The sequence below is a fragment of the Moschus berezovskii genome, chromosome 1 (genome assembly GCF_049115385.1).
Source record: "Moschus berezovskii isolate FMDL1 chromosome 1, NW_MosBer_1.0, whole genome shotgun sequence".
Taxonomy (NCBI): domain Eukaryota; kingdom Metazoa; phylum Chordata; class Mammalia; order Artiodactyla; family Moschidae; genus Moschus; species Moschus berezovskii.
In genome coordinates, this window is record NC_142460.1 from 160,593,826 (window position 1) to 160,620,919 (window position 27,094).

Here is a 27,094-nt window from a genome sequence, read left to right on the forward strand (position 1 = left end):
GCTCTTAAGAGTATTCTCCAACACCAGAGTTCAAAAGCATCAATTCTTTTCAAAAGCATCATCAATTCTGGCATTTCGCATGATGTACTCTGCATATAAGTTAAATAAGTAGGTTGACAATATACAGCCTTGACATGTTCCTTTCTCATTTTGGAACCAGTCTGTTGTTACCTAGTTTGATAGCCATTAAAAAAAGACACTGACTGCTGGAGTTTTGTTTGACATTGTTAATTCAGAGCTTGGTTTCAACCTCTAGACAGTGCCATCCACCAGAAATATATATATTGTAAGCCAGAAATGTAATTTACAATATTCTAGTAGCTACATTTTTTAAAAGTAAAAAGAAATAGATGAAATTGATTTTAATAATATATTTTATTTAATCCAATATATCTGAAATGTTATCATTTCAACATGAAATCAATATAGAAATACTACTAGTGGGCATTTTATATTATTTTAAAAACTGATTCTTCTAAATTAGATGCATATTTCACACATGTATAATACATCTTGTTTCAGACTAAACATATTTCACATTGCATGTGATTATCAGCTACCATGTTTAACATCACTGTGATAGGGAAACTGATCAAAATATCCACCACTGAAGCTATGTACTGGAGCAAACATGTTGTTGTTGTTCAGTTGCTAAGTCATGTCCGATTCTTTGCGACACCATGCACTGCATCATGCCAGGCTTCCCTTTCTTTCACTATCTCCTGGCGTTTCCTCAAACTCATGTCCATTGACTCAGTGATGCCATCCAACTGTTACATCCTGTGTCGCCCCCGTCTCCTCCTGCCCTCAGTGTTTCTCAGCATCAAGGTCTTTTCCAGTGTGTTGACTCTTTCCATCAGGTGGCCAAAGTATTGGAGCTTCAGCATCAGTCCTTCCAATGAATATTCAGGATTGATTACATTTAGGATTGACTGGTTTGGTCTTCTTGCTGTCCAAGGGACTCTCAGGAATCTTCTCCAGTACAATTTGAAGGCATGAATTCTTTGGCGTTGAGCCTTCTTTATGGTCCAGCTCTTACATCTATATATCACTTCTGGGAAAACCATAGCTTTGACTCTATGGATATTTGTCAGCCAAGTGACATCTCTGCTTTTTAATACGCTGTCTAGATTTGTCATAGCTTTTCTTCCAGAGAGCTAGCATCTTTTAATTTCATGACTGCAGTTACCATCCACAGTTATTTTGAACCCCAGGAAAATAAAATCTGTCACTTTTTCCACTCTTTCCCCTTCTATTAACTATGAATTGATGAGACCGGATGCCATGATCTTAGTTTTTTGAATGTTGGGTTTTAAGCTGGCTTTTTCAGTCTCCTCTTTCACCTTTATCAAGGGGTTCTTTAGTTCCTTTTTGCTTTCTGCCATTAGGGTGGTATCATCTGTATAGCTGAGGTTGTTAATATTTCACCCAGCAATTTTGAATCCAACTCGTGCTTCATCCAGCCTGGCATTTCACATGATGAACTTTGCATAGAAGCAGAGTGACAATATACAGCCTTGAAGTACTCTTTTCGTAATTTTGAACCATTCTGTTGTTCCATGTCCAGTTCTAACTGCTGCTTCTTGACCTGCATACAGGTTTCTCAGGAGGCAGGTAAGGTGGTTCAGTATTCCCATCTCTTTAAGAATTTTTCACAATTTGTTGTGATCCACACAGTCAAAGGCTTTTGCATAGTAAATGAGGCAGAAGTAGATGCTTTTCTTGAATTGTCTTACTTATTCTGTGATCCAACAGATGTTAGCAATTTGATCTCTGGTTTTTCTGCCTTTTCTAAATCCAGCTTGTACATCTAGAAGTTCTTGGTTCACATACGATGAAGTCTAGCTTGAAGGATTTTGAGTATAACCTTGTTAGCAAATGAATTGAGCGCAATTGTGTGGTAGTTTGAACATTTTTTAGCATTTCCCTTCTTTGAGATTGGAATGAAAACTGACCTTCTCCAGTCCTGTGACCATTGCTGAGTTTTCCAAATTTACTGGGATATTGAGTGCAGCATCATCTTTCAGGATTAAAGATAGCTCAGCTGGAATTCCATCACCTCCACTAACTTTGTTTGTAGTAATGCTATTCTACAAAAAGAGTTGTTCAAAGAGTTGTTCATAATATTATCCTATTATTAATATAGCTACTCCTGCTTTCCTTTGATTAATGTTTGCATATATATTTTTTTCATTTTTGGTAGGTTGTTTTCAACCTGTCTATATCATTACATTTGAAGTGAATTTCTTGATGACATATAGTTAGTTGGGTCACATTTTTTAGTTCATTGTCTTTGTAATAAGATTGAGGTTAGTGCTTAAGTCCGCCATTTTATGTTTCCTTTTAGTGTCTGTTTTTTTCCTGCATTCCAATCAGTTAATTTAACATTTTTAGAATTCCATTTTGCTTTATCTATAATGTTTCCGATTGCATCTCTTTGTAAACTCTTTTAGAGGTTGCTCTGGATATTACAATATAAATACATATATAATGTTTATATAAATATATACACATAAATATATTAATATATGCATGTATATAGCTCACTAATCTATGGTATCATCATTTGACCAGTTTGAATGAAGAAACTTTACTTCCCTTTAAGTCCATTTAACCTCCACCATTTATAAAATTGTTTTACTTAAATATTTCCTCTATGTACATGTAGAATCACATCACATAGTATTAAAATTTTTACTTTAAACATCAAACATAGAAAACAGAACAGTTAAAAAATGTCTTCTCCTCAAAAACCACAAACTACCAAAGCTCACTGAATATGAAATTGTTGTTGTTCCATCACTCAATCATGTCTGACTCTTTGCAACCCCATGGACTACAGCATGCCAAGCTTCCCTGTCCTTCACCGTCTCCCAGAGCTTGCTCAAACCCATGACTGTTGAGTCAGTGATGCCATCCAACATATCATCCTCTGGCATCCCCTTCTCCTCCTGCCTTCAGTCTTTCCCAGCATCAGGGTCTTTTCTAATTAGTTGGCTCTTTGCATCAGGTAGCCAAAGTATTGGAGTTTCAGCATCAGTCCTTCTGAATATTCAGGATTGATTTCCTTGAGGATTGACTGGTTTGATCTCCTTCCAGTCCAAGGGACTCTCTAGAGTCTTCTCCAAAACCATGGTTCAAAAGCACCAATTCTTTAGCACTCAGCATTCTTTATGGTCCAGCTATCATATCCATACATAACTACTGGAAAAACCATAGCTTTGATTATATAGACCTTTGTCAACAAAGTAATGTCTCTACTTTTTAATATACTGTCTAGGTTGTTGTAGCTTTTCTTCCAAGGAGCAAATGTCTTTTAATTTCATTACTGCAGTCACCATCTGCGGTGATTTTGGAGCCCAAAAAAAGTCTCTCACTGTTTCCATTGTTTCCCCAACTATTTGCCATGAAGTGACAGGACTGTATGCCACAATATTAGCTTTTGAATGTTGAATTTTAAACTAATTTTTTCACTCTCCTCTTTCACCTTCATTAAAAGACTCTTTAGTTCCTCTTCACTTTCTGCCTTAAAGGTGGTGCCATCTGCATGTTTGAGGTTATTGATATTTCTCCTTACAATCCTAATTCCAGCTTATGCTTCATCCAGCCAGCATTTTGCATGATGTACTCTGCATATAAGTTAAATAAGCAGGGTGACAATAAACAGCCTTGACGTACTCCTTTCCTAATTTTGAACCCGTCTGTTGATCCATGTCTGGTTCTGACTACTGCTTCTTCACCTGCATACAGGTTTCTCAGGAAGCATGTAAAGTTGTCTGGTATTCCTTACTGTTTAAGAATTTTCCACAGTTTGTTGTGATCCACACAGTCAAAGGCTTTAGCATAGTCAGTGAAGCAGAAGTACATGTTTTTTGGAATTCTCTTATTTGTCTATGATCCAGCATATTTTGGCAATTTGATCTCTGGTTTCTCTGCCTTTTCTAAATCCAGTTTGAACATCTAGAAGTTCTTGGTTCACGTACTGTTGAAGAATAGCTTGGAGAATTTTGAACATTACTTGGCTAGCATGTGAGATGAGTGCAATTGTGCAGCAGTTTGAACATTCTTTGGCATTGCCTTTCTTTGGGATTGGAATGAAAACTGACCTTTTTCAGTCCTGTGACCACTGCTGAGTTTTCCAAATTTGCTGGCATATTGAGTGCAGCACTTTCACAGCATCATCTTTTAGGATTTGAAATAGCTCAAGTGGAATTCCATCACCTCCACTAGCTTTGTTCATAGTGATGCTTCCTAAGGCCCACTCAACTCCCAAGATATCTAGCTCTAGGTGAGTGATCAAACCACCATGATTATCTGGATCATAAAGATCTTTTTTGTATAGTTCTGTGTATTCTTGCCACCTCTTCTTAATATCTTTTGCTTCTCTTAGGTCTATATTGTTTCTGTCCTTTATTGTTCCCATGTTTGCGTGAAATGTTCCCTTGGTATCTCTAATTTTCATGAAGAGATCTCTAATCTTTCCTATTCTATTGTTTTCCTCTATTTCTTTTCATTGTTCACTTAGGAAGACTTTCTTATCTTTTGGAACTCTGCATTCAGATGAATATATCTTTGCTTTTCTCCTTTGCCTTTCATATCTCTTCTTTTCTCAGCTATTTGTAAGTCCTCCTCAGACAACCATTTTGCCTGTTTGCATTTCTTTTTTGTTGGGGGTGGTTTTGAACACTGCCTCCTATACAGTGTTACGAACTTCCGTCCATAGTTTTTCAGGCACTCTGTCTGTCAGATCTAATCCCTTGAATCTATTTGTCACTTTCACTGTATAATCATAAGGGATTTGATTTAGGTCATAGCTGAATGGCCTAGTGGTTTTCCCTACTTTCTTCAATTTAAGTCTGAATTTTACAATAAGGAGTTCATAATCTGAGCTTCAGTCAGCTCCTGGTCTTGTTTTTACTGACTGTATAGAGCTTCTCCTTCATCAGCTATAAAGAATATAATCGATCTGACTTCAGTATTCACCATCTGGTGATGTCCATGTGTAGAGTCGTCTCTTGTGTTGTTGGAAGAATATGAAATAGATAACATAACGCTAAATGCGTCTATTAAATAAATTGAATTCACAATTAATATATCTTAAAAAAAGAAATCTTCAGGTCCAAATGGTATCAGTGGTGAATTCTGATGAACAACTAAAGAAGAAATAACACCAATTCTATACAATCTCTTCCAGGAAAATGAAGAAGAGGAAGCACATTCCAACTCATTTATGAGACCAGTCTTACCAAATAACAAGCTGCAGACCATTATAGATGCAAATATCTAGAGTAATCCAGCAGTATATAAAAAGAACAACAAGTGATGTTTATCCCAGGAATACAAGGCTGATTCATATTCATATATCAATCATTAAGAAAATTATTAATTGTAATCTACCATATTAACTGTCTAAAAAGAAAACCACATGATCATATCAATTGACGCAAAAAGGCAATTGACAAAATATCAGCATCTATTCATTACTAGAGATAGAAAGGAATTTATTTAACCTGATTCAGACCATCTAAAAATTCTGTAGCTAACATCATACTTAATAATGAAAGACTAAGTGTTTTCATTCCCAAAATTAAGAACAAAGCATGTTTACTCTCACCATTGCTCTTTATCGTCATAGAGGAAGTCTTAGCCATTGCAGTGAGACAAGAAAAAGAAAGTGCTTAGTTGGGGAGAAAAAATAAATAAAACTGTGCCTTTTTGCAGATAACATGATTGCGTATAATATCCTTGGGAATCTACCAAACAAAACAAACAATCCCTCCTAGAACTAAAAATAAGTGACTTTAGCAAAGTCTCAGAATTATATCAACATATAAAATTAATTTTATTTCTATATACTGCATGCTAAGTCACTTCAGTCATGTCCAACTCTTCATGACCCTATGGACTGTAACCCACCAGACTCCTCTGTCCATAGTTAAGAATACTGGAGTGGATTGCCATTGCCCTCCTCCAGGAGATCTTCCCGACCCAGGGATTGAACCCACGTCTTGTGTAGCTCCTGCACTGGCAGGTGGGTTCTTTACCACTAGCTAGCAGTGAACATTTGGAAGCTGAAATTTTTTAAATACCATTTTACAATAGACTAAGAAAGGAAATAGGTACACATATAACAAAATATGTATGCTGTCTATATGCTAAAAATTATAAAAGTAATGAAAGAAGCCTAAATAAATACAGAGAAATACACAGTGTACAGATGGCAAACAAACACATCAGCAACTAGGGAAATACAAAAAAAACACCGAGATATCTCTGCACATTGTGAAAATGGCTAAAACTTAAAAGTACTCACTATACCTAGTGCTGATAAATGGAACTCTCACATACTGCTCATGGGAATGTAAAATGGTATAGTCACTCTGGAAAATGTTGACAGTTTATAAGTATTTATCTTTATCTTTCTGATACACTTCACTCTGTTTAATAGGTTCTAAGTTCATCTACCTCATTAGAATTGCAGCCATACGAAATACTGTGTATATGGCTGGGTGGTTATATCAAACTAAGTCTTCCATTTAAAAATATTAATATGTAGAATAGGATGTTTTCATGTGTTATATGTGGACCTCAGACACCAGCTTGTCTCCTCCTTCTTCTGCTGCCCTTTGTTCCTCTCCAGGAGGTGGTAGCTCACTGGATTGCTGAAAGCCGCATTGCCATTGAGGAGATCCGCTTGTTGACATTGAAAACTGCCCACAGCATTGATACTCTGGGCAGCGCTGGTGCTAAGAAAGAGGTGAGGACATTTGGACCACCATCTGCCAAGTCACATGTTTCTGCCACACTTTGGGCATTCCAGGTTTCATGGTGACTGGAGGGCACTCAGAATATTGGAAGCTTCCATTTGATTTTGGTTTAAAGATGCTAAATGTATGTCATTTGCCAGTTTTCCTTTCATTGGGCTGCTTTAGGGAATGATTTTCAGGATGAAGAATATCTTCAGCTTTCTCAAGATGCAGCAACAGAGGGTAGGAAAATACTAGACTTTATACAGAGTTGGAATTGTACCCAGTATGTCAGCTTCTGCCAACCTCTTGACCTTGAGCAAAGTATCTAACTAACCTGCCTATGACCTAGAGTTCATAGGCAGAATAACCAAGGAAGAATAACCAAGTTGATGTAGAATGCAGAGCACTATGCTGCCACACAGAAATGTTTCATAGAAAGTCCTTCTTATCCTCTGCCTTCTTATGTTTCTGGCTTATTTGGAATAAGAACATAATTATTAACTATAAAATCAATGACACTTCCATGTTCTAGCTATTGTAAATAGTGCTGCAATGAACAATGAGATACATGTATCTCTTTCAATTTTGGTTTCCTCAGGGTATATGCTTAGGAGTGGGATTGCTGGGTCATATGGTGGTTTTATTCCTAGTTTTTTAAGGAATCTCCATACCGTCTTCCATAGTGGCTGTTTCAATTTACATTCTCACCAACAGTGCAAGAGCATTCCCTTTTCTCCACACTCACTCCAGCATTTAGCATTTAGCATGTAGACTTTTTGATGATGGCCATTCTGACAAGTGTGAGGTGATATCTCATTGTAGTTTTTATTTGCATTTCTCTAATAATGAGCAGTATTGAGCATCTTTTCATGTGTTTGTTAGTCATCTGTATGTCTTCTTTGGAGAAATGTCTGTTTAGGTCTTTTCCCCACATTTTGATTGGGTTGTTTGTTTTTCTGGTATTCAGTTGTATCATCTGCTTGTATATTTTGGAAATTAATCCTTTGTCCATTGTTTCATTTGCTATTGTTTTCTTCTATTCTGGGTTGTCTTTTCACCTTGATTAGAGTTTCCTTTGCTGTGCAAAAGCTTTTAAGTTTAATCAGGTCCCACTTGTTTACTTCGTTTTTATTTCCGTTACTCTAGGAGGTGGGTCATAGAGGATCTTGCTTTGATTTATGTCATCGAGTGTTGTGGCTATGTTTTCCTCTAAGAGTTTTATAGTTTCTGGTCTTACATTTAGGTCTTTAATCCATTTTGAATTTATCTTTATGTATGGAACTATTTACAATAAAAACAGCACTATTTACAATAGCTCGAACATGGAAACAACCTAGATATCCATCGACAGATGAATGGATAAAGAAGTTGTGGTACATGTACACAATGGAATATTACTAAGCCATAAAAACGAACACATGTGAGTCAGTTCTAATGAGGTAGATGAACCTAGAACCTATTAAACAGAGTGAAGTGTATCAGAAAGATAAAGATAAATATCATATTCTAATACATATATACAGAATCTAGAAAAACGGTACTGAAGAATTTATTTACAGGGCAACAATGGAGAAACAGACATAGAGAACAGATTTATGGACATGGGGAGAGGGGAGGAGAGGGTGAGATGTATGGAAACAGTAACATAGAAACTTACATTACCATATGTGAAATAGATAGCCAATGGGAATTTGCTGTATGGCTTGGGAAACTCACACAGGGGCTCTGTATCAACCTAGAGGGGTGGGCATGGGAGGGAGTTGGGAGGGAGGTTCAAAAGGGAAGGGATATATGTATACCTATGGCTGATTCATGTTGAGGTTTGAGAGAAAACAGCAAAATTCTGTAAGGAATTATCCTTCAATAAAAAATAAATTAATTTTTAAAAAATCAATGACAAGGCTAAGGGAAAATGATTAGCGAAGATTCTTTACCTCTTTATGATCCCTAACATGATGAATGCAGTACTTGGATGCAATCTTAAAAGCGACAGAATGATTTCTGTTCGTTTCCAAGGCAAACCATTCAATATTACAGTAATCCAGGCCTATGCCCCAACCAGTAACACTGAAGAAGCTGAAGTTGAACAGTTCTATGAAGACCTACAAGACCTTTTAGAACTAATACCCAAAAAAGATGTCCTTTTTATTATAGGGGACTGGAATGCAAAAGTAGGAAGTCAAGAAACACCTGGAGTAACAGGCAAATTTGGCCTTGGAGCATGGAATGAATCAGGGCAAAGGCTAATAGAGTTTTGTCAAGAGAACGCACTGGTCATAGCAAACACCCTCTTCCAACAACACGAGAGAAGACTCTACACATGGACATCACCAGATGGTCAACACCGAAATCAGATTGATTATATTCTTTGCAGCCAAAGATGGAGAAGCTCTATACAGTTAGCAAAAACAAGACCAGGAGCTGACTGTGGCTCAGATCATGAACTCCTTATTGCCAAATTCAGACTTAAATTGAAGAAAGTAGGGAAAACCACTAGACCATTCAGATATGACCTAAATCAAATCCCTTATGATTATACAGTGGAAGTGAGGAATAGATTTAAGGGACTAGATCTGATAGATAGAGTGCCTGATGAACTCTGGACGGAGGTTCGTGACATTGTACAGGAGACAGGGACCAAGACCATCCCCATGGAAAAGAAATGCCAAAAAGCAAAATGGCTGTCTGAGGAGGCCTTACAAATAGCTGTGAAAAGAAGAGAAGCGAAAAGCAAAGGAGAAAAGGAAAGATATAAGCATCTGAATGCAGAGTTCCAAACAATAGCAAGGAGAGATAAGAAAGACTTCCTCAGTGATCACTGCAAAGAAATAGAGGAAAACAACAGAATAGGAAAAACAAGAGATCTCTTCAAGAAAATTAGAGATTCTAAGGGAACATTTCATGCAAAGATGGTCTCAATAAAGGACAGAAATGGTATGGACCTAACAGAAGCAGAAGATATTAAGAAGAGGTGGTAAGAATACACAGAAGAACTGTACAAAAAAGATCTTCATGACCAAGATAGTCACGATAACGTGATCACTGACCTAGAGCCAGACATCTTGGAATGTGAAGTCAAGTGGGCCTTAGAAAGTATCACTATGAACAAAGCTAGTGGAGGTGATGGAATTCCAGTTGAGCTATTTCAAATCTTGAAAGATGATGCTGTGAAAGTGCTGCACTCAATATGCCAGCAAATTTGGAAAACTCAGCAGTGGCCACAGGACTGGAAGAGGTCAGTCTTCATTCCAATCCCAAAGAAAGGGAATGCCAAAGAATGCTCAAACTACCGCACAATTGCACTCGTCTCACACGCTAACAAAGTGATGCTCAAAATTCTCCAAGCCAGGCTTCAGCAATATGTGAACCATGAACTCCCAGATGTTCAAGCAGGTTTTAGAAAGGGCAGAGACACCAGAGATCAAATTGCCAACATCTGCTGGATCATGGAGAAAGCAAGAGAGTTCCAGAAGAGCATCTATTTCTGCTTCATTGACTATGCCAAAGCCTTTGACTGTGTGGATCACAGTAAACTGTGGAGAATTCTGAAAGAGATGGGAATCCCAGACCACCTGACCTGCCTCTTGAGAAACCTGTATGCAGGTCAGGAAGCAACAGTCAGAACTGGACATGGAACAACAGACTGGTTCCAAATAGGAAAAGGAGTGCGTCAAGGCTGTATATTGTCACCTTGCTTATTTAACTTATATGCAGAGTACATCATGAGGAATGCTGGGCTGGAAGAAGTACAAGCTGGAATCAAGATTTCTGGAAGAAATATCAATAACCTCAGATATGCAGATGACACTACCCTTATAGCAGAAAGTGAAGAGGAACTCAAAAGCCTCTTGATGAAAGTGAAAGTGGAGAGTGAAAAAGTTGGCTTGAAGCTCAACATTCAGAAAACAAAGATCATGGCATCCGGTCCCATCACTTCATGGGAAATAGATGGAAAAACAGTGCAAACAGTGTCAGACTTTATTTTTTTGGGCTCCAAAATCACTGCACATGCTCATTGCAGCCATGAAATTAAAATACGCTTACTCCTTGGAAGGAAAGTTATGACCAACCTTGATAATATATTAAAAAACAGAGACATTACTTTGCCAACAAAGGTCCGTCTAGTCAAGGCTATGGTTTTTCCCATGGTCGTGTATGGATGTGAGAGTTGGACTGTGAAGAAAGCTGATTGCCGAAGAATTGATGCTTTTGAACTGTGGTGTTGGAGAAGACTCTTGAGAGTCCCTTGTACCGCAAGGAGATCCAGCCAGTCCATTCTAAGGGAGATCGATCCTGGGTGTTCATTAGAAGGACTGATGCTAAAGCTTCGACTGCAATACTTTGGCCACGTCATGCGACGAGTTGACTCACTGGAAAAGACTCTGATGCTGGGAAGGGTTGGGGGCGGGAGGAGAAGGGGACGACCGAGGATGAGATGGCTGGATGGCATCACCGACTCTGTGGACTTGAGTCTGAGTGAACTCCGGGAGTTGGTGATGGACAGGGAGGCCTGGCGTGCTGTGATTCATGGGGTCGCGGAGAGTCGGACACGACTGAGCGACTGAACTGAACTGAACATGATGAATATCACTTATCAGCTGTCTGAAATCCTTCTGCAAACAAGGCAAGGCAAGTTATAAATAAGTTAATAGAATGTAATTTGGATGAGATATTTCTTTCCAGAAGGTCTATGTTGACTAAAATATGGCATTAGCGGATCTTTGTTGGCTTTCATCAAAGATCCTGTTTTAGTGGTGAGTGTTTGTTGAAAAGTTCTCTTGTTCTTTTTCACAAAGAAAATACAGATTAGATCAAATTCTTTCACACATATTGTCTAAGAAAAGAACATTCTTCTTACATCTTGTTTATGTAGATTGCAATGATTAAAGTGGCTGTCCCCCGTGCCGTCTGCAAAATTATTGACCGGGCCATCCAGGTGTGTGGAGGTGCAGGTGTTTCCCAGGATTACCCTCTGGCTAACATGTGAGTGCTGTGTGCTAAGTAGTGTCAGCTGTGTCCGACTCTTTGCAACACTATGGATGGTAGCCCGCCAGGCTCCTCTGTCTGTGAGATTCTCTAGGCAAGAATACCAGAGTGGGTTGCCATGCCCTCCTCCAGGGGATCTTCCCAACCCAGGGATCCAACCCATGTGTCTTCTGTCTGCTGTATTGGCAGGGAATTTCTTTACCACTGGCCTCATCTGGGACCCTCTGACTAACATGTCATCTAATCACCATCTACATTTAATGGGGTTGGGGTTAAATATCTGCAGATGCTTTGGTACTGTTTACAAAGAAAGTAAAAATAACTAACTTACTTTAAAGCACAATTGAAAGCTAACTGAGGTAATATAGGTACTTTACAATAGATCTCTGTACCAATAAAGAGTTTTATGATTACCATTGTCATTTCACTCAATTGTGTTCACTTTTACCCTGAGAGGATGCACTGAGGGTTCCTGGACTGTAAATAACTCATGAGGGTTCACCCTGGAACAGGAAGGAGGACAGGAGCAGAGATGGTCAAAGGGGGAGGCTTAGGTGGGCACTTAAGACGTTTTACCATCCACACCCCTAGCTGTGGCCAGACTGCGGCCATTCCTGCCAGCCCAGCACATCGTGTCCACATGGTGAGTCAAGAAAGTATACTCACCACCGGACATGATACCACCTTCTCTGTCACACCGAAGATAAGAATCTGGTGCCCCATCAGTTTTTCCCCCATCAATTTTTAATAAGAAAGAACTGAATATATAGTACTATATATTTATATTATATAAAAGTTATATATTCTTCATGGCCTGTGGCTTACCTAAGATGTCTCCGAGCAACTTCTAGTACCTGCAGCAAACCAAGAATGAGATTACGCCCACTGCACCATGCCATTAAATATTCCACTCCCAAAGTGAGGACTTTAAAGACATTTCACAAGCCCTTGGGCTTACTTTTCTTGATTTTCCCTGTGCAGTTTTTCTTATCACTGCCTTGGTGAGATTTCAAACAAATCTTGGCTTAGAATCAGAGTGACTGTTGAAGCATTAGGTTTCTCTGTAAGTCCTGCCAATCTGCTCTTTATGTTTTTGCAGGTATGCCCTATCAAGGTCTTTGCGCATAGCAGATGGGCCTGACGAAGTCCACCTCTCATCAGTTGCAAAAATGGAGCTGAGAGACCAAGCCCAAAGCCTGAGGGCCAAGATGTAGGAGGTGACGCCACCTCACCTTGATACACATTTCATCAGTGCCAGCATTTGAATATTTTTCCACTTTAGCAGCAGCTTGAGCACAGGATTAATTATTCACTTTGGTAAAAATTTGAGCATCTATTTTAATCAATGGCTTTTATCATTTCAAGGATCACACTTGAAATTTTATAATCTCAAGGGTTTAAGTGAAAAAGGAAATTTTATAGCTATTGTCATTCAGTCTAACACCTAAACGTATATAGCATTTAGTTTTTAAACATGCTACTTGTAAAGAAATCATGAAGTAGATTGGAGAACTAAATCATAAGCATAAAAATATTTTTACTTTTTTACTTTCAGGAATTGTTCCATTTAAATAAATATTAAAGAAATATTTAACCACTACTTTGTAAAAATATAGTGGGATCTCCTTTTGGTCATTGGTTTTAGGGGTTGGTTTAACACTGTGTGGTATTGTTTGCATTGAAGGAGGCATGACTGATTGGGTCATTTTAGAGTTTATATTGTTATAAGTCTCTTCATAATTCAGCAGGAAGCATTTATCCATAAAATCTGATTATGGTTTAAAGTTTACTAGAAGACATGGTATCTTATAAGACAATAAAATTAAGAAAAATTTTAATTATGTATAAAATGTTGATGTGAACAATAGATGTTTTAACGTACAAGAAAGTTATATAGTTTTGAGAGGAGATTAAAAACAATCTGCTCTGAACACCATTTTATTAAAAGCAATACCCTAAGCCAACATCCTTGTGGCATGTTAAATCAGTGCTGCCAGAACTACAGCCCTGGACCACTTGTGAATCTCGAGCACCTGAATTATGTGGTCAGCATAACTTAGGAACTGAATTTCTGATTTTTTAAAATTTTAATTAATTTAGATTCTCAACTGTTACTGGAAAACTTTTAAGTATACTCAGAATAATTTGGGTATGTGAATTGTCTTTGGCAAATGTAAATTTTTTGAAGTCTAAATGCAAGTATTTTGAATGAAAATTTAGCACCCAAATTAAGAAAGTACAAAATATACACCAGATTTTGAAGACTTAGTATAAAAAAAATAAATGTTTCATTAATACATTTTAAATATTGATTACATGTTGAAATGTTAAAATTTAAGATATATTGAATTAAATAAAATATATTATTTAAATTAATTTTACCTGTTTCTTGTTACATTTTTAATTTCTATGGATGCCATTAGACTAGTTACTGACAAATTTTTTTAATTTTCAAATGAAAGTATTTTGAATTCAAAAAGCTTTAAAACTGAGCTTGAATTTATTGATGTGCATAAATTATTTCAATCATTATTTAAATATTTTCTTGGAGTGGGGGGTGGGTACCCAGCATTTGACAAAGACCTGGGTTCTGAGTCTTGTGTATCATGTGGGCTTTGTAAACATTTGCCTTTGAGCCTTAACCTTGCGGTATCTCATATTTCCTTCTGTATGTTGGGATTAACTTTTAAACTTAGAGGACCCTTATCTACTGAGGGCTTGTGTGATAATCACTGAAGCTGTATAAAAATACTTTGATACTTGTGAACAACAATAAAGCCTTCTATAAGGCATCCTTTTTTAGGTGGATAAAATCCTATAACCCAAGCTATTCAGTCTTATTACTAATTTTAAAAATTCCAACTTAGAAGAAACCGAGATTGTTTCTGACCAGTTAGAATTAAAAGTTGTATCTGGTAATTGTAATTTTGTGATAATTTTTTCCTCCTTGAGAAAAACTGGCTGAATTGGTGGTTGACTTATTTCAATTGATCTGTTTTTATCGGTCTGTCATATACACAGCTGTCCTCTCCCCATGTGATCCATATTCACCTCTCTCACCTACCGTTAATTGATTCAGATACAATCATATTTAAAAACCGTAGTAAAGATGTTGAAAGAAAGAATTCCAGTCAACAAAGAATAAAGTAAGATCAGAGCCCTTTCCCTTAATCACAGTGAGTGAATGACTGTAAACATGGGAGTGACAGGTCCCTTTCCAGGGTCTCCTCAGGCTGTCACTGCAAGTCACTCTGAGCAGTCCACAGGAGAGTCAGCCAGGTTTGCCAGTCATTTGAACCCTCACAGGTTTAAAATGAGAAGTTGCCCTTCAGGTAACCTCACATAGGAAGGTAGGAAGAAAGGGAGAGCTCACCAGTTAGTGGGCAGCAGCAGGGAAGGAGGGGCAGCGACTGCCCAACTGGAAGTCACCATAAGGCTTTACACAAAAGCGGCCACAGAATGCACGGCTTGTCCAGGGTGTAGCCAGGTAAGGATCTCCAGGAGTTGATGGTTTAACCTTTGAGAACACACAAGAGAAAGTTCGGTTGATCATGGAGGAGCTGAATTTCTCATAAGCCTGTTTATAAGGCTTCCCCCAGGTCCATGTCTCCCCAGCTCTTCCCACAACTCTGGTCTACTTGCATCTCATAGGCCTGTGTTGTTCAGTCGCTCAGTCATGTATGACTCTAGGCAGCCTCACGGACTGCAGCACACTACGCTTCCCTGTCCTTCACTATCTCCGGAGTTTGCTTGAACTCATGTCAAGTGACGCCAACCAACCATTTCATCCTCTGCCATCCCCTTCTCCTCCTGCCCTCAATCTTTCCCAGCATCAGGGTCCTTTCCAGTAAGACGGCTTTCCCATCAAGTGGCCAAAGTATTGGAGTTTCAGCTTCAGCATCAGTCCTTCCAGTGAATATTCAGGGTTGATTTCGTTTAGGATTGACTGGTTTGATCTTGCTGTCCAAGGAACTCTCAAGAGTCTTCTCTAGCACCACAGTTCGAAAGCATCAATTCTTCAGTGCTCAGACTTCTTTATAGTCCAACTCACATCCATACCTGAAAAACCATAGATTTGACTATACAGACATTTGTTGGCAAAGTAACATCTCTGCTTTTTAATACACTGTCTAGGTTTGTCATAGTTTTTCTTCCAAGGAGCAAGCGTCTTTTCATTTCATGGCTGCAGTCAGCATCACCAGTGATTTTGGAGCCCAAGAAAATAAAGTCTGTCACAAAGATCCTTTCTTGACCACTTGTTCTGAACTAGCATCCCCTGCTCTCCAGCCCCTTTACCTACCATTCTTCTCACAGCACTGAGCACTTGACCTATCTACTTATTTATGGTCTGTCTGCTCACTAGAGTCCACTTTTTTTGTGTATTGGAACCATGCATGGCTAGTATGCACTCAAAAAAAGTATGAATGAAATCATGTTCATGATTGCTTTCCTGATCCCTGATTTGCAATTGTTAAGAGGGCAAAGCATTTATTTGTAAACGCAAACAAAAACAGAACAGAAGCCTGAGCACTAGCCCAAGAACACAGAGGCTGGACAACAGACCCAGACCAAAAGTGAACATGAAAGTCTTCACTGGGCCCAAGAAAGGATATTAGAACCCCAGCTAATATCAAACAACAGGGGTCACACAGCAGTTTGGGCTGATCAACTGATGAAATATTTGTTTTTAATGAGTATTAACAATTCAGGGAATGCACATTTACTTTTTTTTTTTACTTTTTAAAAAAATTCAGTTATTTTTAATTGAAGGAAAATTGCCTTACAATATTGGTTTGATTTTTGCTGTACATCAACGTGAATTAGCCATAGGTGTATATATGTCCCTTCTTTCTTGAAACTTCCTTCCACCTCCCACCTTTTCCCATCCCTCTAGATTGTTACAGGGCCCCAGTTTGAGTTCCCCAAGTAATACAACAAATTTCCACTGGCTATCTGTTTTATATATGGTAGTGTGTATGCGTCCTGCCTACTTCCTCCGTTATCTCACCCTCTCCTTCCTGCCTTGTACCCTTGTCCATAAGTCTCTTCTCTGTGTGTCTCCAATGCTGCCATGCAGATAGGTTCATCAGTACCATCTTTCTAGATTCCATGTGTATGTGTTAATATATGATATTTGTTTTTCTCTTTCTGACTTACTTCACTCTGTATAATAGGCTCTGGGTTCATCCACCTTATTAGAATTGACTCAAGCGTGTTCCTTTTTATGGCCAAGTAGTAGTCCATCATATATATGTACCACAATGTTTTTATCCATTCATCTGTTGATGGACATCTAGGTTGCTCCCATGTCCTAGTTATTGTAAATAGTGCTGCAAGGAACACTGGGGTACATATGTCTTTTTCAGTTTTGATTTCCTCATGGTATATGCCTAGAAGTGGTATGCTTAGGTCATATGCTGGTTTTACTCCTAGTTTTTTTTTTTTTTAATCTCCATACTGTCTTACATCGTGGCTGTATCAACTTACGTTCCCACCAACAGTGCAAGAGGGTTCCGTTTTCTCTGAATCCAATCCAGCACTGGTTGGTTGTGGATTTTTTTGATGATGGTCATTCTGACTGGTGTGAGGTGATATCTCATTGTAGTTTTGATTTGCATTTCTCTAAGAATGAGCGATGTTGAGCATCTTTTCTTGTGTTTGTTAGCCATCTGTATGTCTTCTTTGGAGAAATGTTTGTTTAGGTCTTTTTCCCACAATTTGATTGGGTTGGTTGGTTTTTTTTTTTTCTGGTTTTGAGTTGTATCATCTGCTTGTATATTTTGGAAATTAATTCTTTGTCTGTTGTTTTTTTTGCTATTATTTTCTCCCATTCTGAGGGTTGTCTTTTCACCTTCTTTATAGTTTTCTTTGCTGTGCAAAATCTTTTAAGCTAGTTAGGTCCCACTTGTTTGTTTTTATTTCCATTATTCTAAGAGGTGGGGCATATTTATTTTTTAAAAATTTTCTTGATGTGGAGTCCAACCTAATCAGCCAGAGTGCTGTGATCAGCTCAAGGTACAGAGGGAAGACAGGATAACTAAGAAAAACAAAACCACATTGAGTGATTGTTAGAATTTTGTAATTTTCCAAATTAGGATTCGGGGAAGAGTCCTCACTTAATTCAGGGAAAAAAAGCATTCAGGGTTTATGATCCTGCCATGATATTTTTATTTTTATTTCTTTGGGTATCTCTTCCTCATAATTTTGTGATTATCATGAAGAAAATCCACAAACATTCTAATGTAAGAGTGTGGTTGCAATAGGTTTTGAGAAACAAGAGTTTCTTTAAAAAATTTATTTTTAATTGGAGGGTAATTCCTTTACAATATTGTGTTGGTTTCTTCTGTATGTGACTCAGCCTTCAGTTCAGTTCAGTTCAGTCGCTCAGTCGTGTCCAACTCTCTGCGACCCCGTGAATCACAGCACGCCAGGCCTCCCTGTCCATCACCAACTCCCGGAGTTCACTCAAACTCATGTCCACAGAGTCGGTGATGCCATCCAGCCATCTCATTCTCTGTCGTCCCCTTCTCCTCCCGCCCCCAACCTTTCCCAGCATCAGAGTCTTTTCCAGTGAGTCAACTCGTTGCATGAGGTGGCCAAAGTATTGCAGTTTCAGCTTTAGCATCAGTTCTTCATCCCAGAGCACCAGGTTGAGTTCCCTGTATTATACAGCAGTTTCCCAGTAGCTATCTATTTTTTTATTCTCATTATACACTTTATTCAAGGAATCTTTGTTGAAAATATAATCCTACAATATAAGATTCTTATAGAAAGTAAGTTAAAGTAGATGCACAACAGCATATGTGTGAAATCTTGGATACTATAGAAACAGACCATTTATAGTGGTGAGGAATTTGTACATGAAACATGAACAAGGCTTTGCTTTATTCCAACATAGCACACTCCACATTTAAGGATACATATGATCTGAGAGAACAATTCTGCAAGTTAAAGACACTGATGATGTTCCAAAGATTCTGGTTGGTAATGAGTGTGACTTGGAAGATGACAGAGTTGTAAGAAAGGAACAAGTCGAAATCCAGGAAGAAAATAGAACAACTGTGTGTTCTTTGACTCCTCTGGGAGTGTTTGAGGGTCTCCTGCAGAGGCATGGGTCAGCACTGGCGTGCCGCTGGGACAGGGGCGCTGACCAGCAGCCTCTGCCGCTAGCTATCTACTTAACATATGGTAATGTGTATGTTTCAATGCTACTCTCTCAATTCATCCCACCCTCCATCCCCTACTGTGTCCACAAGTCTGTTCTCTACATCTGTGTCTCTGTTCTTGCCCTGCAAAGAGGTTCATCCGTGCCATTTTTCTAGATTTCATATATATGTGTTAATAAATGATTACACTTCCCTGGTAGCTCAGATGGTAAAAAATCTGCCTGCAGTACACGCTCTGCACTGATTCGATCCCTGGGTCAGGAAGATCCCCTGGAGAAGGGAATGGCAACCCATTCCAGTGTTATTGTCCAGAGAATTACAAGGATAGAGGGATTCTCTCACTTCAAAAACTCTTCCCCAGGCCTGTATTCTCAATAATTGCTCCCTTCCTGTAAATGTAACATCTTAGGTGTTTTCTCTGTGATCACCCCATCCAAATGTCTCTGCCCTTCTAATATATACCCACATACACTCCTTACCCCTTCCTCTGGTTTGGCTTTCTCCTGAGAATGTCCAGCTTGTAACCTACTATGTATCTTTATTTTTTATTTGGCTTATTATCCCCCCATTTCCCATTAAGAAATGTGCTTTAGCAGAGAGGGGATTTGTGTGTTTGCCTCAATGCTACACACTTAGTGTCTAAAACAATGCCCAGCCAGTGCATATTAGATCCTCACTAAAGAAAGCTGATCACCGAAGAATTGATGCTTTTGAACTGTGGTGCTGGAGAAGACCCTTGAGAGTCCCTTGGACTGCAAGGAGATCCAACCAGTCCATTCTAAAGGAGATCAATCCTGGGTGTTCATTGGAAGGACTGATGCTAAAGCTGAAACTCCAATACTTTGCCCACCTCATGCGAAGAGTTGACTCACTGGAAAAGACTCTGATGCTGGGAAGGATTGGGGGCAGGAGGAGAAGGGGACGACAGAGAATGAGATGGCTGAATGGCATCACCAGCTCGATGGACATGAGTTTGAGTGAACTCCGGGAGTTGGTGATGGACAGGGAGGCCTGGTGTGCTGTGATTCATGGGGTTGCAGAGTTGGACATGACTGAGCAACTGAACTGAACTGAACTGAAACATTTGTTGAATGTGTCAGTGGAATTCCTCCAGCTACTGGAACACAGGGATCCCAGGAAGTTTGCTTTCCTCTCCATCAGTAGTGTGCAGCACTGACTCATGCTTACTCACTGGCCATGTGTGTGCTTAGTCACTCAGTCGTGTCTGACTCTTTGCAACCCTATGGATGGTAGCCTGCCAGGCTCCTCTGTCCATGGAATTCTCTAGGCAAGAATACTGGAGTGGGTCACCATACCCTTCACTCACTGGCCATGCAGAATCCCAGTTTAATGAAGACTCAAGTGCCCCAGTCCAACCCAAATCCAGTGCTGGTGATGGTGACTTCAGGAGTGACTTGAAGGGATTCTGCAGAAATGAGGGCCACTCCCTGCAAATCCTGATCAGGTCTGTTTTAGAGTGTCTGACTGAAAACCCCAGGAAGAGACTGGCTAATGTGTGCTAAAGGAAATCTGCTAGGTGAGTGTGGAAGCAGAAGACCAAGAAATCCTGGAGGCTCTTGCCAGGAAAGGCCACAGGGAGGGAGAGCAGCTGACCAGCAGAGCTGACCTCCCTGGGCCCCATGCTCCTCAGCTGTACCTCTGCCCCACCCCGCCACTCAGGTTTCGAGGAGCCCCTGGCTGGCGAAACTCATTGCAGAGATCACCAGGGCCTGTTCTGCAACAGAGAGAGAAAAGAAAAATAGCATCTGCCACATGTATGGTTTTAAATTGTCTAATGCCACATTTCAGTTCAGTTCAGTCACTCAGTCATGTCTGACTCTTTGCGACCCCATGAACAGCAGCACACCAGGCCTCCCTGTCCATAACCAACTCCTGGAGTTTACCCAAACTCATGTCCATTGAGTTGGTGATGCCATCCAACTATCTCATCCTCTGTCGTCCCCTTCTCCTCCCGCCCTCAATCTTTCCCAGCATCAGGGTCTTTTCAAATGAGTCAGCTCTTCCAATCAGGCGGCCAAAGTATTGGAGTTTCAGCTTCAACATCGGTCCTTCCAATGAACACCCAGGACTGATCTCCTTTAGAATGGACTGATTGGATCTCCTTGCAGTCCAAGGGACTCTCAAGGGTCTTCTCCAACACCACAGTTCAAAAACATCAATTCTTCTTCACTCAGCTTTCTTTGTAGTCCAACTCTCACATCCATACATGACTACATTTAAAGAAACATAAAAAATTAATTTTAACTATATATTTTATTTAACCTAATATATCCAAATTTTGGGGCTTCCCTGGTGGCTCAGCAGTAAAGAATCTGCCTGCAATGCAGGAGATGCCAGAGACACTGGTTCAGTCCCTGGGTCAGGAAGATCCCCTGGAGGAGGGCATGGCAACCCACTCTAGTATTCTTGCCTGGAGAATCCCATGGACAGAAGAGCCTAGTGGGCTATAGTTCATGGGGTCTCAGAGTCAGACATGACTGAAGTGACAGCATACACACACACACACATCCATATATTATCATTCCAACATGTAATCAATAACAATTACCAGTAAGATATTTTTCACTTTCCCCCCCAAAATCCAAAGTATATTTTATATTTACAACACATCTCAATTTGGAAGCTAATTTTTCAATGCAAATACTTGAACTGTAAAAAGTTAATTGTAGTTTTCATAAAACTTACAGTTGAAAAAATAGATTCATATACTCGAATTGTTTTATACACATTAAAAGTTTTTAAAAGCATCAGTTTTTAAACTTAAAAAAAGTTAATTAAAATGAAATTTAAAAATTAGTTCATCAGATACATTTCAAGTGCTCAGTAGTTACAAATGGCCAAAGGCTATTGTGCTGGCCAGTATGACCACGAGACATTGACTGACCAGCTGCACTAAATGCAGGAAAGGCCTTGGGGCATTAAATATGGAGAACAGATGCTGAGCAGCCAAAAGCAACTGTTTACCACTGTGACTATGGGAAGGCTGTATTTTTATATCTTCTATGTTTTTGTCTGGTGAAGGAAGGTTAACTCCAGGGCATTTCCTTTATTTAGAAAAGAAAACAAAACAAACTCATAATGAAAAGGAACTGCTAAGTATTTCTAGTTACCAAGGGTCCCGTGGTAAGCCATTCCTAAAGATCATGTGAGGGGAAAATTGGTATCTGTTCAGGGTGGTTAAGGTTTCCAAGTAGGAAAAAAGCTTGGCTCTAATACATAGTAACAGAAGGGTGTAAACTCAGTCTCTTGAGAGAACATATTTGATTCGTGAGCCAGAGTCCTCCCTGCTTCATGGGAATTAATAATAATCTTGTCACGGAAATGGAGGCAACACTTTTAATAAAATTCAAAACTGTTATCATCAGTTATTCTCTCCCAACTGATCCTCTACAAATTGTTTATGATAAGGTTTTTGGCTTCAGGAGAGATGACCCCCAGATGGTCTGCTTGCTGCATTTCATTCCATTTAGTCCATTATAACTCCTGTATCTGTCTCCAAGACACTAAAGGAACTTTCTACTACTAAGGGATTAAACCGTGAATGAGGCTGAAGGGATGATCCTCACATCTGGTGTAGATGTTCGGTGCTTCCTTCTCAAAGCGCTGACTTCACACGAGTCTGCATCCTCAGCCAGCTTTCACAGGTAATTACATGGCAGATCCACCCAGACCTGTGGACCTCTGCCCCTTTTGCTTGAAGTTAGATTTAAATTCTAAATCCATTTGAAACCTTTCTGTAAGAAGTCTCCTGCCAACCCATCAAGACAGACTAAATCCCAAAGAAGTAAATAATTTAACAGGCAAACCCATAACATGTTGCAATCCTCACATACAGAGTTAATGGGGATTTTTCTGTTCTTTTTAACCTTGCTTTTAGGGTTAAAATCTCTCAGCTGGAATTCCATCACCTCCACTAGGTTTGTTTGTAGTAATGCTTCCTAAGGTCCACTTGTCTTCACATTCCAGGATGTCTGGTTCTAGGTGAGTGACCACACCACTGTGGTTATACAGGTCATTAAGAGCTTTTTTGTAGTTCTTTTGTGTATCCTTGCACAGTTCTTCTGTGTATTCTTGCCACCTCTTCTTAATCTCTTCTGCTTCTGGTAGGTCCTTGCCATTTCTGTCCTTTATTGTGCCCGTCTTTGCATGAAATGTTCCCTTGATATCTCTAGTTTTCTTGAGGAGATCTCTAGTCTTTCCCATTCTATTCTTTTCCTCTATTTCTTTGCATTGTTCACTTAAGGCTTTCTTATCTCTCCTTGTTGTTCTCTGGAACTCGACATTTAGTTGGGTGTTCAGTTCAGTTCAGTCGCTCAGTCGTGTCCGACTCTCCGCGACCCCATGAATCACAGCACGCCAGGCCTCCCTGTCCATCACCAACTCCCGGAGTACACTCAAACTCATGTCCACAGAGTCGGTGATGCCATCCAGCCATCTCATTCTCCGTCGTCCCCTTCTCCTCCCGCCCCCAACCTTTCCCAGCATCAGACTCTTTTCCAGTGAGTCAACTCGTCTCATGAGGTGGCCAAAGTATTGCAGTTTCAGCTTTAGCATCAGTCCCTCCAATGAACATCCAGGATTGATCTCCTTTAGAATGGACTGGTTGGATCTCCTTGCAGTATAAGGGACTCTCAAGAGTCCTCTCCAACACCACAGTTCAAAAGCATCGATTCTTCGGCGATCAGCTTTCTTCACAGTCCAACTCTCACATCCATACATGACCACGGGAAAAACCATTGCCTTGACTAGACGGACCTTGGTCGGCAAAGTAATGTCTCTGCTTTTTAAAATACTATCAAGGTTGGTCATAACTTTCCTTCCAAGGAGCAAGCGTCTTTTAATTTCATGGCTGCAATCAGCATCTGCAGTGATTTTGGAGCCCAAAAAAACAAAGTCTGACACTGTTTCCACTGTTTTTCCATCTATTTCCCATGAAGTGATGGGACCAGATGCCATGATCTTTGTTTTCTGAATGTTGAGCTTCAAGCCAACCTTTTCACTCTCCTCTTTCACTTTCATCAAGAGGCTTTTGAGTTCCTCTTCACTTTCTGCCATAAGGGTAGTGTCATCTGCATATCTGAGGTTATTGATATTTCTCCCAGCAATCTTGATTCCAGCTTGTGCTTCTTCCAGCCCAGCGTTCCTCATGATGTACTCTGCATATAAGTTAAATAAGCAAGGTGACAATATACAACCTTGACGCACTCCTTTTCCTATTTGGAACCAGTCTGTTGTTCCATGACCGGTTCTAATTGTTGCTTCCTGACCTGCATACAGGTTTCTTTCTCTTTCTCTTTGCCTTTCGTTTCTCTTCTTTTCTTGGCTATTTGTAAGCCCTCCTCAGACAACCACTTTTCCTTCTTGCATTTCTTTTATTTGGGGATGGTTTTTGAAACCACCTCCTTTAGTCACTGCCTCCTGTACAATGTTACAAACCTCCATCTATAGTTCTTCAGGCACTCTGTCTACCAGATCTAGCCCCTTGAATCTAACTGTATAATCATATACATCACCTCACTGTATAATCATAAGGGATTTGATCTAGGTCATACCTGAGTTGAATAGTGGTTTTTTTCCCTACTTTCTTCAATTTGAGCTTGAATTTTGCAATAAGGAGCTGATGATCTGAGTCACAGTCAGCTCCTGATCTTATTTTTGCTGACTGTATAGAGCTTCTCCATCTTCAGCTGCAAAGAATACAATCAATCTGATTTTGGAATTGACCACCTGGTGATGTCCATGTGTAGAGTCGTCTCTTGTGTTGTTGGAAGTGGGTGTTTGCTGTGAACAGTGCGTTCTCTTGGCAAAACTCAGTTAGTATTTGCCCTGCTTCATTTTCTACTCCTAAAGCAAACTTGGCTGTTATTCCAAGTATCTCTTGACTTCCTACTTTTTCATTCCAGTCCCCTATGATGAAAAGGATATCTTTTACTGGTCTTAGTTCTAGGAGGTCTCGTAGGTCTTCATAGCATCGTTCAACTTCAGCTTCTTCAACCTTATGGTTGGTGCATAGACTCAGATTATTATGATTATTTAAAGGTTTGCTTTGGAAATGAATGGACATCATTCTGTCGTTTTTGAGACTGTGCCCAAGTGCTGCATGTCAGACTCTTCTATTGGCTATGAGGTCTACTCTTTTCCTTCTAAGGGATTCTTGCCCACAGCATAATGGCCATCTGAATTAAACTCACCCATTGCCATCCATTTTAGTTCACTGATTCCCAAAATGTCGATCGATGTTCACTCTTGCCATCTCCTATTTGACCGCATCCAATTTACCTTGACTCATGGACCCAACATTCCTGGTTCCTATGGAGGATTGTTCTTTACAGCATGGGTCTTTACTTTCACCACCAGACACACCCACAGCTGGGCATAATTTCCACTTTGGCTCGGCCTCTTCATTCCTTCTGGAGCTATTTCTCCACTCTTCCCCAGGAGCATCTTGGACACCTACCAACCTGGGGGCTTATCTTTCATTGTCATATATTTTTGCCTTTTCATATTGTCAATGGGGTCCTCAAGGCAAGAATACTAAAGTAGTTTGCCATTCCTTTCTCCAGTGGACCACATTTGTCAGGCCCTGACTAGTAGGGACCTGCCCTTGAGTAGCTCCACATAGCTGAAAGACATGCTCGGCACCCTGGTTATCCCACTGCTGATCCTTGTTGAGTGTGTAAACCTTCACTGGCCAGTGGATATTGGCTATTGGAAGTGGTGCTGGAGAAGACTCCTGAGAGTACCTTGGACAGCAAGGAAATCAAACCAATCAATCCTAAAGGAAATCAACCCTGAATATACTTTGGAAGGACTGATGCTGAAGCACCAATACTTTGGCAACCTTATGGGAAGAGCCAACTCATTGGAAAAGCCCCTGATGCTGGGCAAGACTGAGGGCAAGAAGAGAAGGGGGTGACAGAGGATGAGAAGGTTGGATGGTATCACTGACTCAATGCACATGAGTTTGAGCAAACTCTAGGAGACTGTGAAGGACAGGGAAGCCTGACATGCTGCAGTTCATGGGGTCATAAAGAGTCAGACATGACTGAGTGACTGAACAACAGTAAAACTGTCTTTTGCAGACGAAGTTTGAAAAGCCATCCAGAAGAAGAGAGGCAGAAGCCACCAGCTACGGAAGCTTTACCATTTTTCTCCAAGTGGAGCACAAGTGCTGAGGGACTTAAAACTGTTTCTTCCCAGTCAGTGTCGCTGCCTCATGATTCTTCAAAGTATTAAATCATGAAGACTTTGTATTCATATCGAGATGAAGCAACATGACCCTAGACCAACTGGAATTGACAGAACACCAGATTAACTTTAGAGCTGAGGAGGAAAAGACCTCAGTCCCAAGCAATTCACCCAGTCCATCTAAGTGCCCATGGCGGACACACTTGCCCACCGACCTGGGTTGTCCTGGCCCTCAGGAGGTCTTTCAGCCAGTTGACAACTCCCTTAACCTAAATCCCTACCCAGTTTTACTAGAAAGTGCCAGGTTTTCATCAATCACATGACCTTGAGAAAATAAACTGGAACTTACATAGAAAAAAATTTTCAAATTTCTAAGATTCCCATTTCTACTGCAGAAAGTTGAGCATGGTGAACAAGATGAGTCTGAAGCAACTTCAGCTGAACGATCTAGAAGCAGGAAGCAAAAGAGGATCAGAGATGGGATTTCTCCTCACGTTGGATCTCCAGCCCCAACTCCAAACCTCAGGGGGTCAAATTCTGAGCAGCTGGCATTGTTGAAAATACCTAGAAGTCAGAGGAGACTGTCCTGGAACAGCAATCTGTAATTTTGTGAACAGTCCATGCTGTTTACAGCACTGAGCGGCGCTGGCTCAGGCACAGCCCAGGGTTCTATTAATGCCAGTTGGTAAACTTTGCCATTAACTATCAATTGTATATTGTTAATTTTTTTTTTTTTGCTTTTTATTGAGAAAAACTGATTTATACAAGCACAGTTCAATTCATTCACCAAATACTTAGTGAATTCCTACTATGTTCTAAGTATAATACTAAATTCTGGGGGATCTAAGATGGATAAGACAGACATGATCCCTGAACCCACAAAACTTACTTTCTGTGGGGAGATGGTCAGGTAAAAACAAGGCTTTCATTAACTGAGTCCATGATATCAGGAGGGTCATGGGAGGCTCCCAGACCTGAAGAACA

General features: G+C 39.9%; 1 protein-coding gene across 1 annotated transcript in view; it reads left to right on the forward strand.

The window, feature by feature from the left end:
* Positions 1-13,820, forward strand: part of ACAD11 (acyl-CoA dehydrogenase family member 11) — a 123,257-nt gene extending 109,437 nt beyond the window's left edge. Inside the window, exons 18-20 of the mRNA XM_055413627.2 lie at positions 6,641-6,757; positions 11,623-11,732; positions 12,835-13,820. Of these exons, the coding sequence (XP_055269602.1) occupies positions 6,641-6,757; positions 11,623-11,732; positions 12,835-12,949 (342 nt within the window). The 3' untranslated portion in view covers positions 12,950-13,820. The remainder of the gene's footprint in view (positions 1-6,640; positions 6,758-11,622; positions 11,733-12,834) is intronic.
* The last annotated feature ends 13,274 nt before the right edge of the window (positions 13,821-27,094 follow it).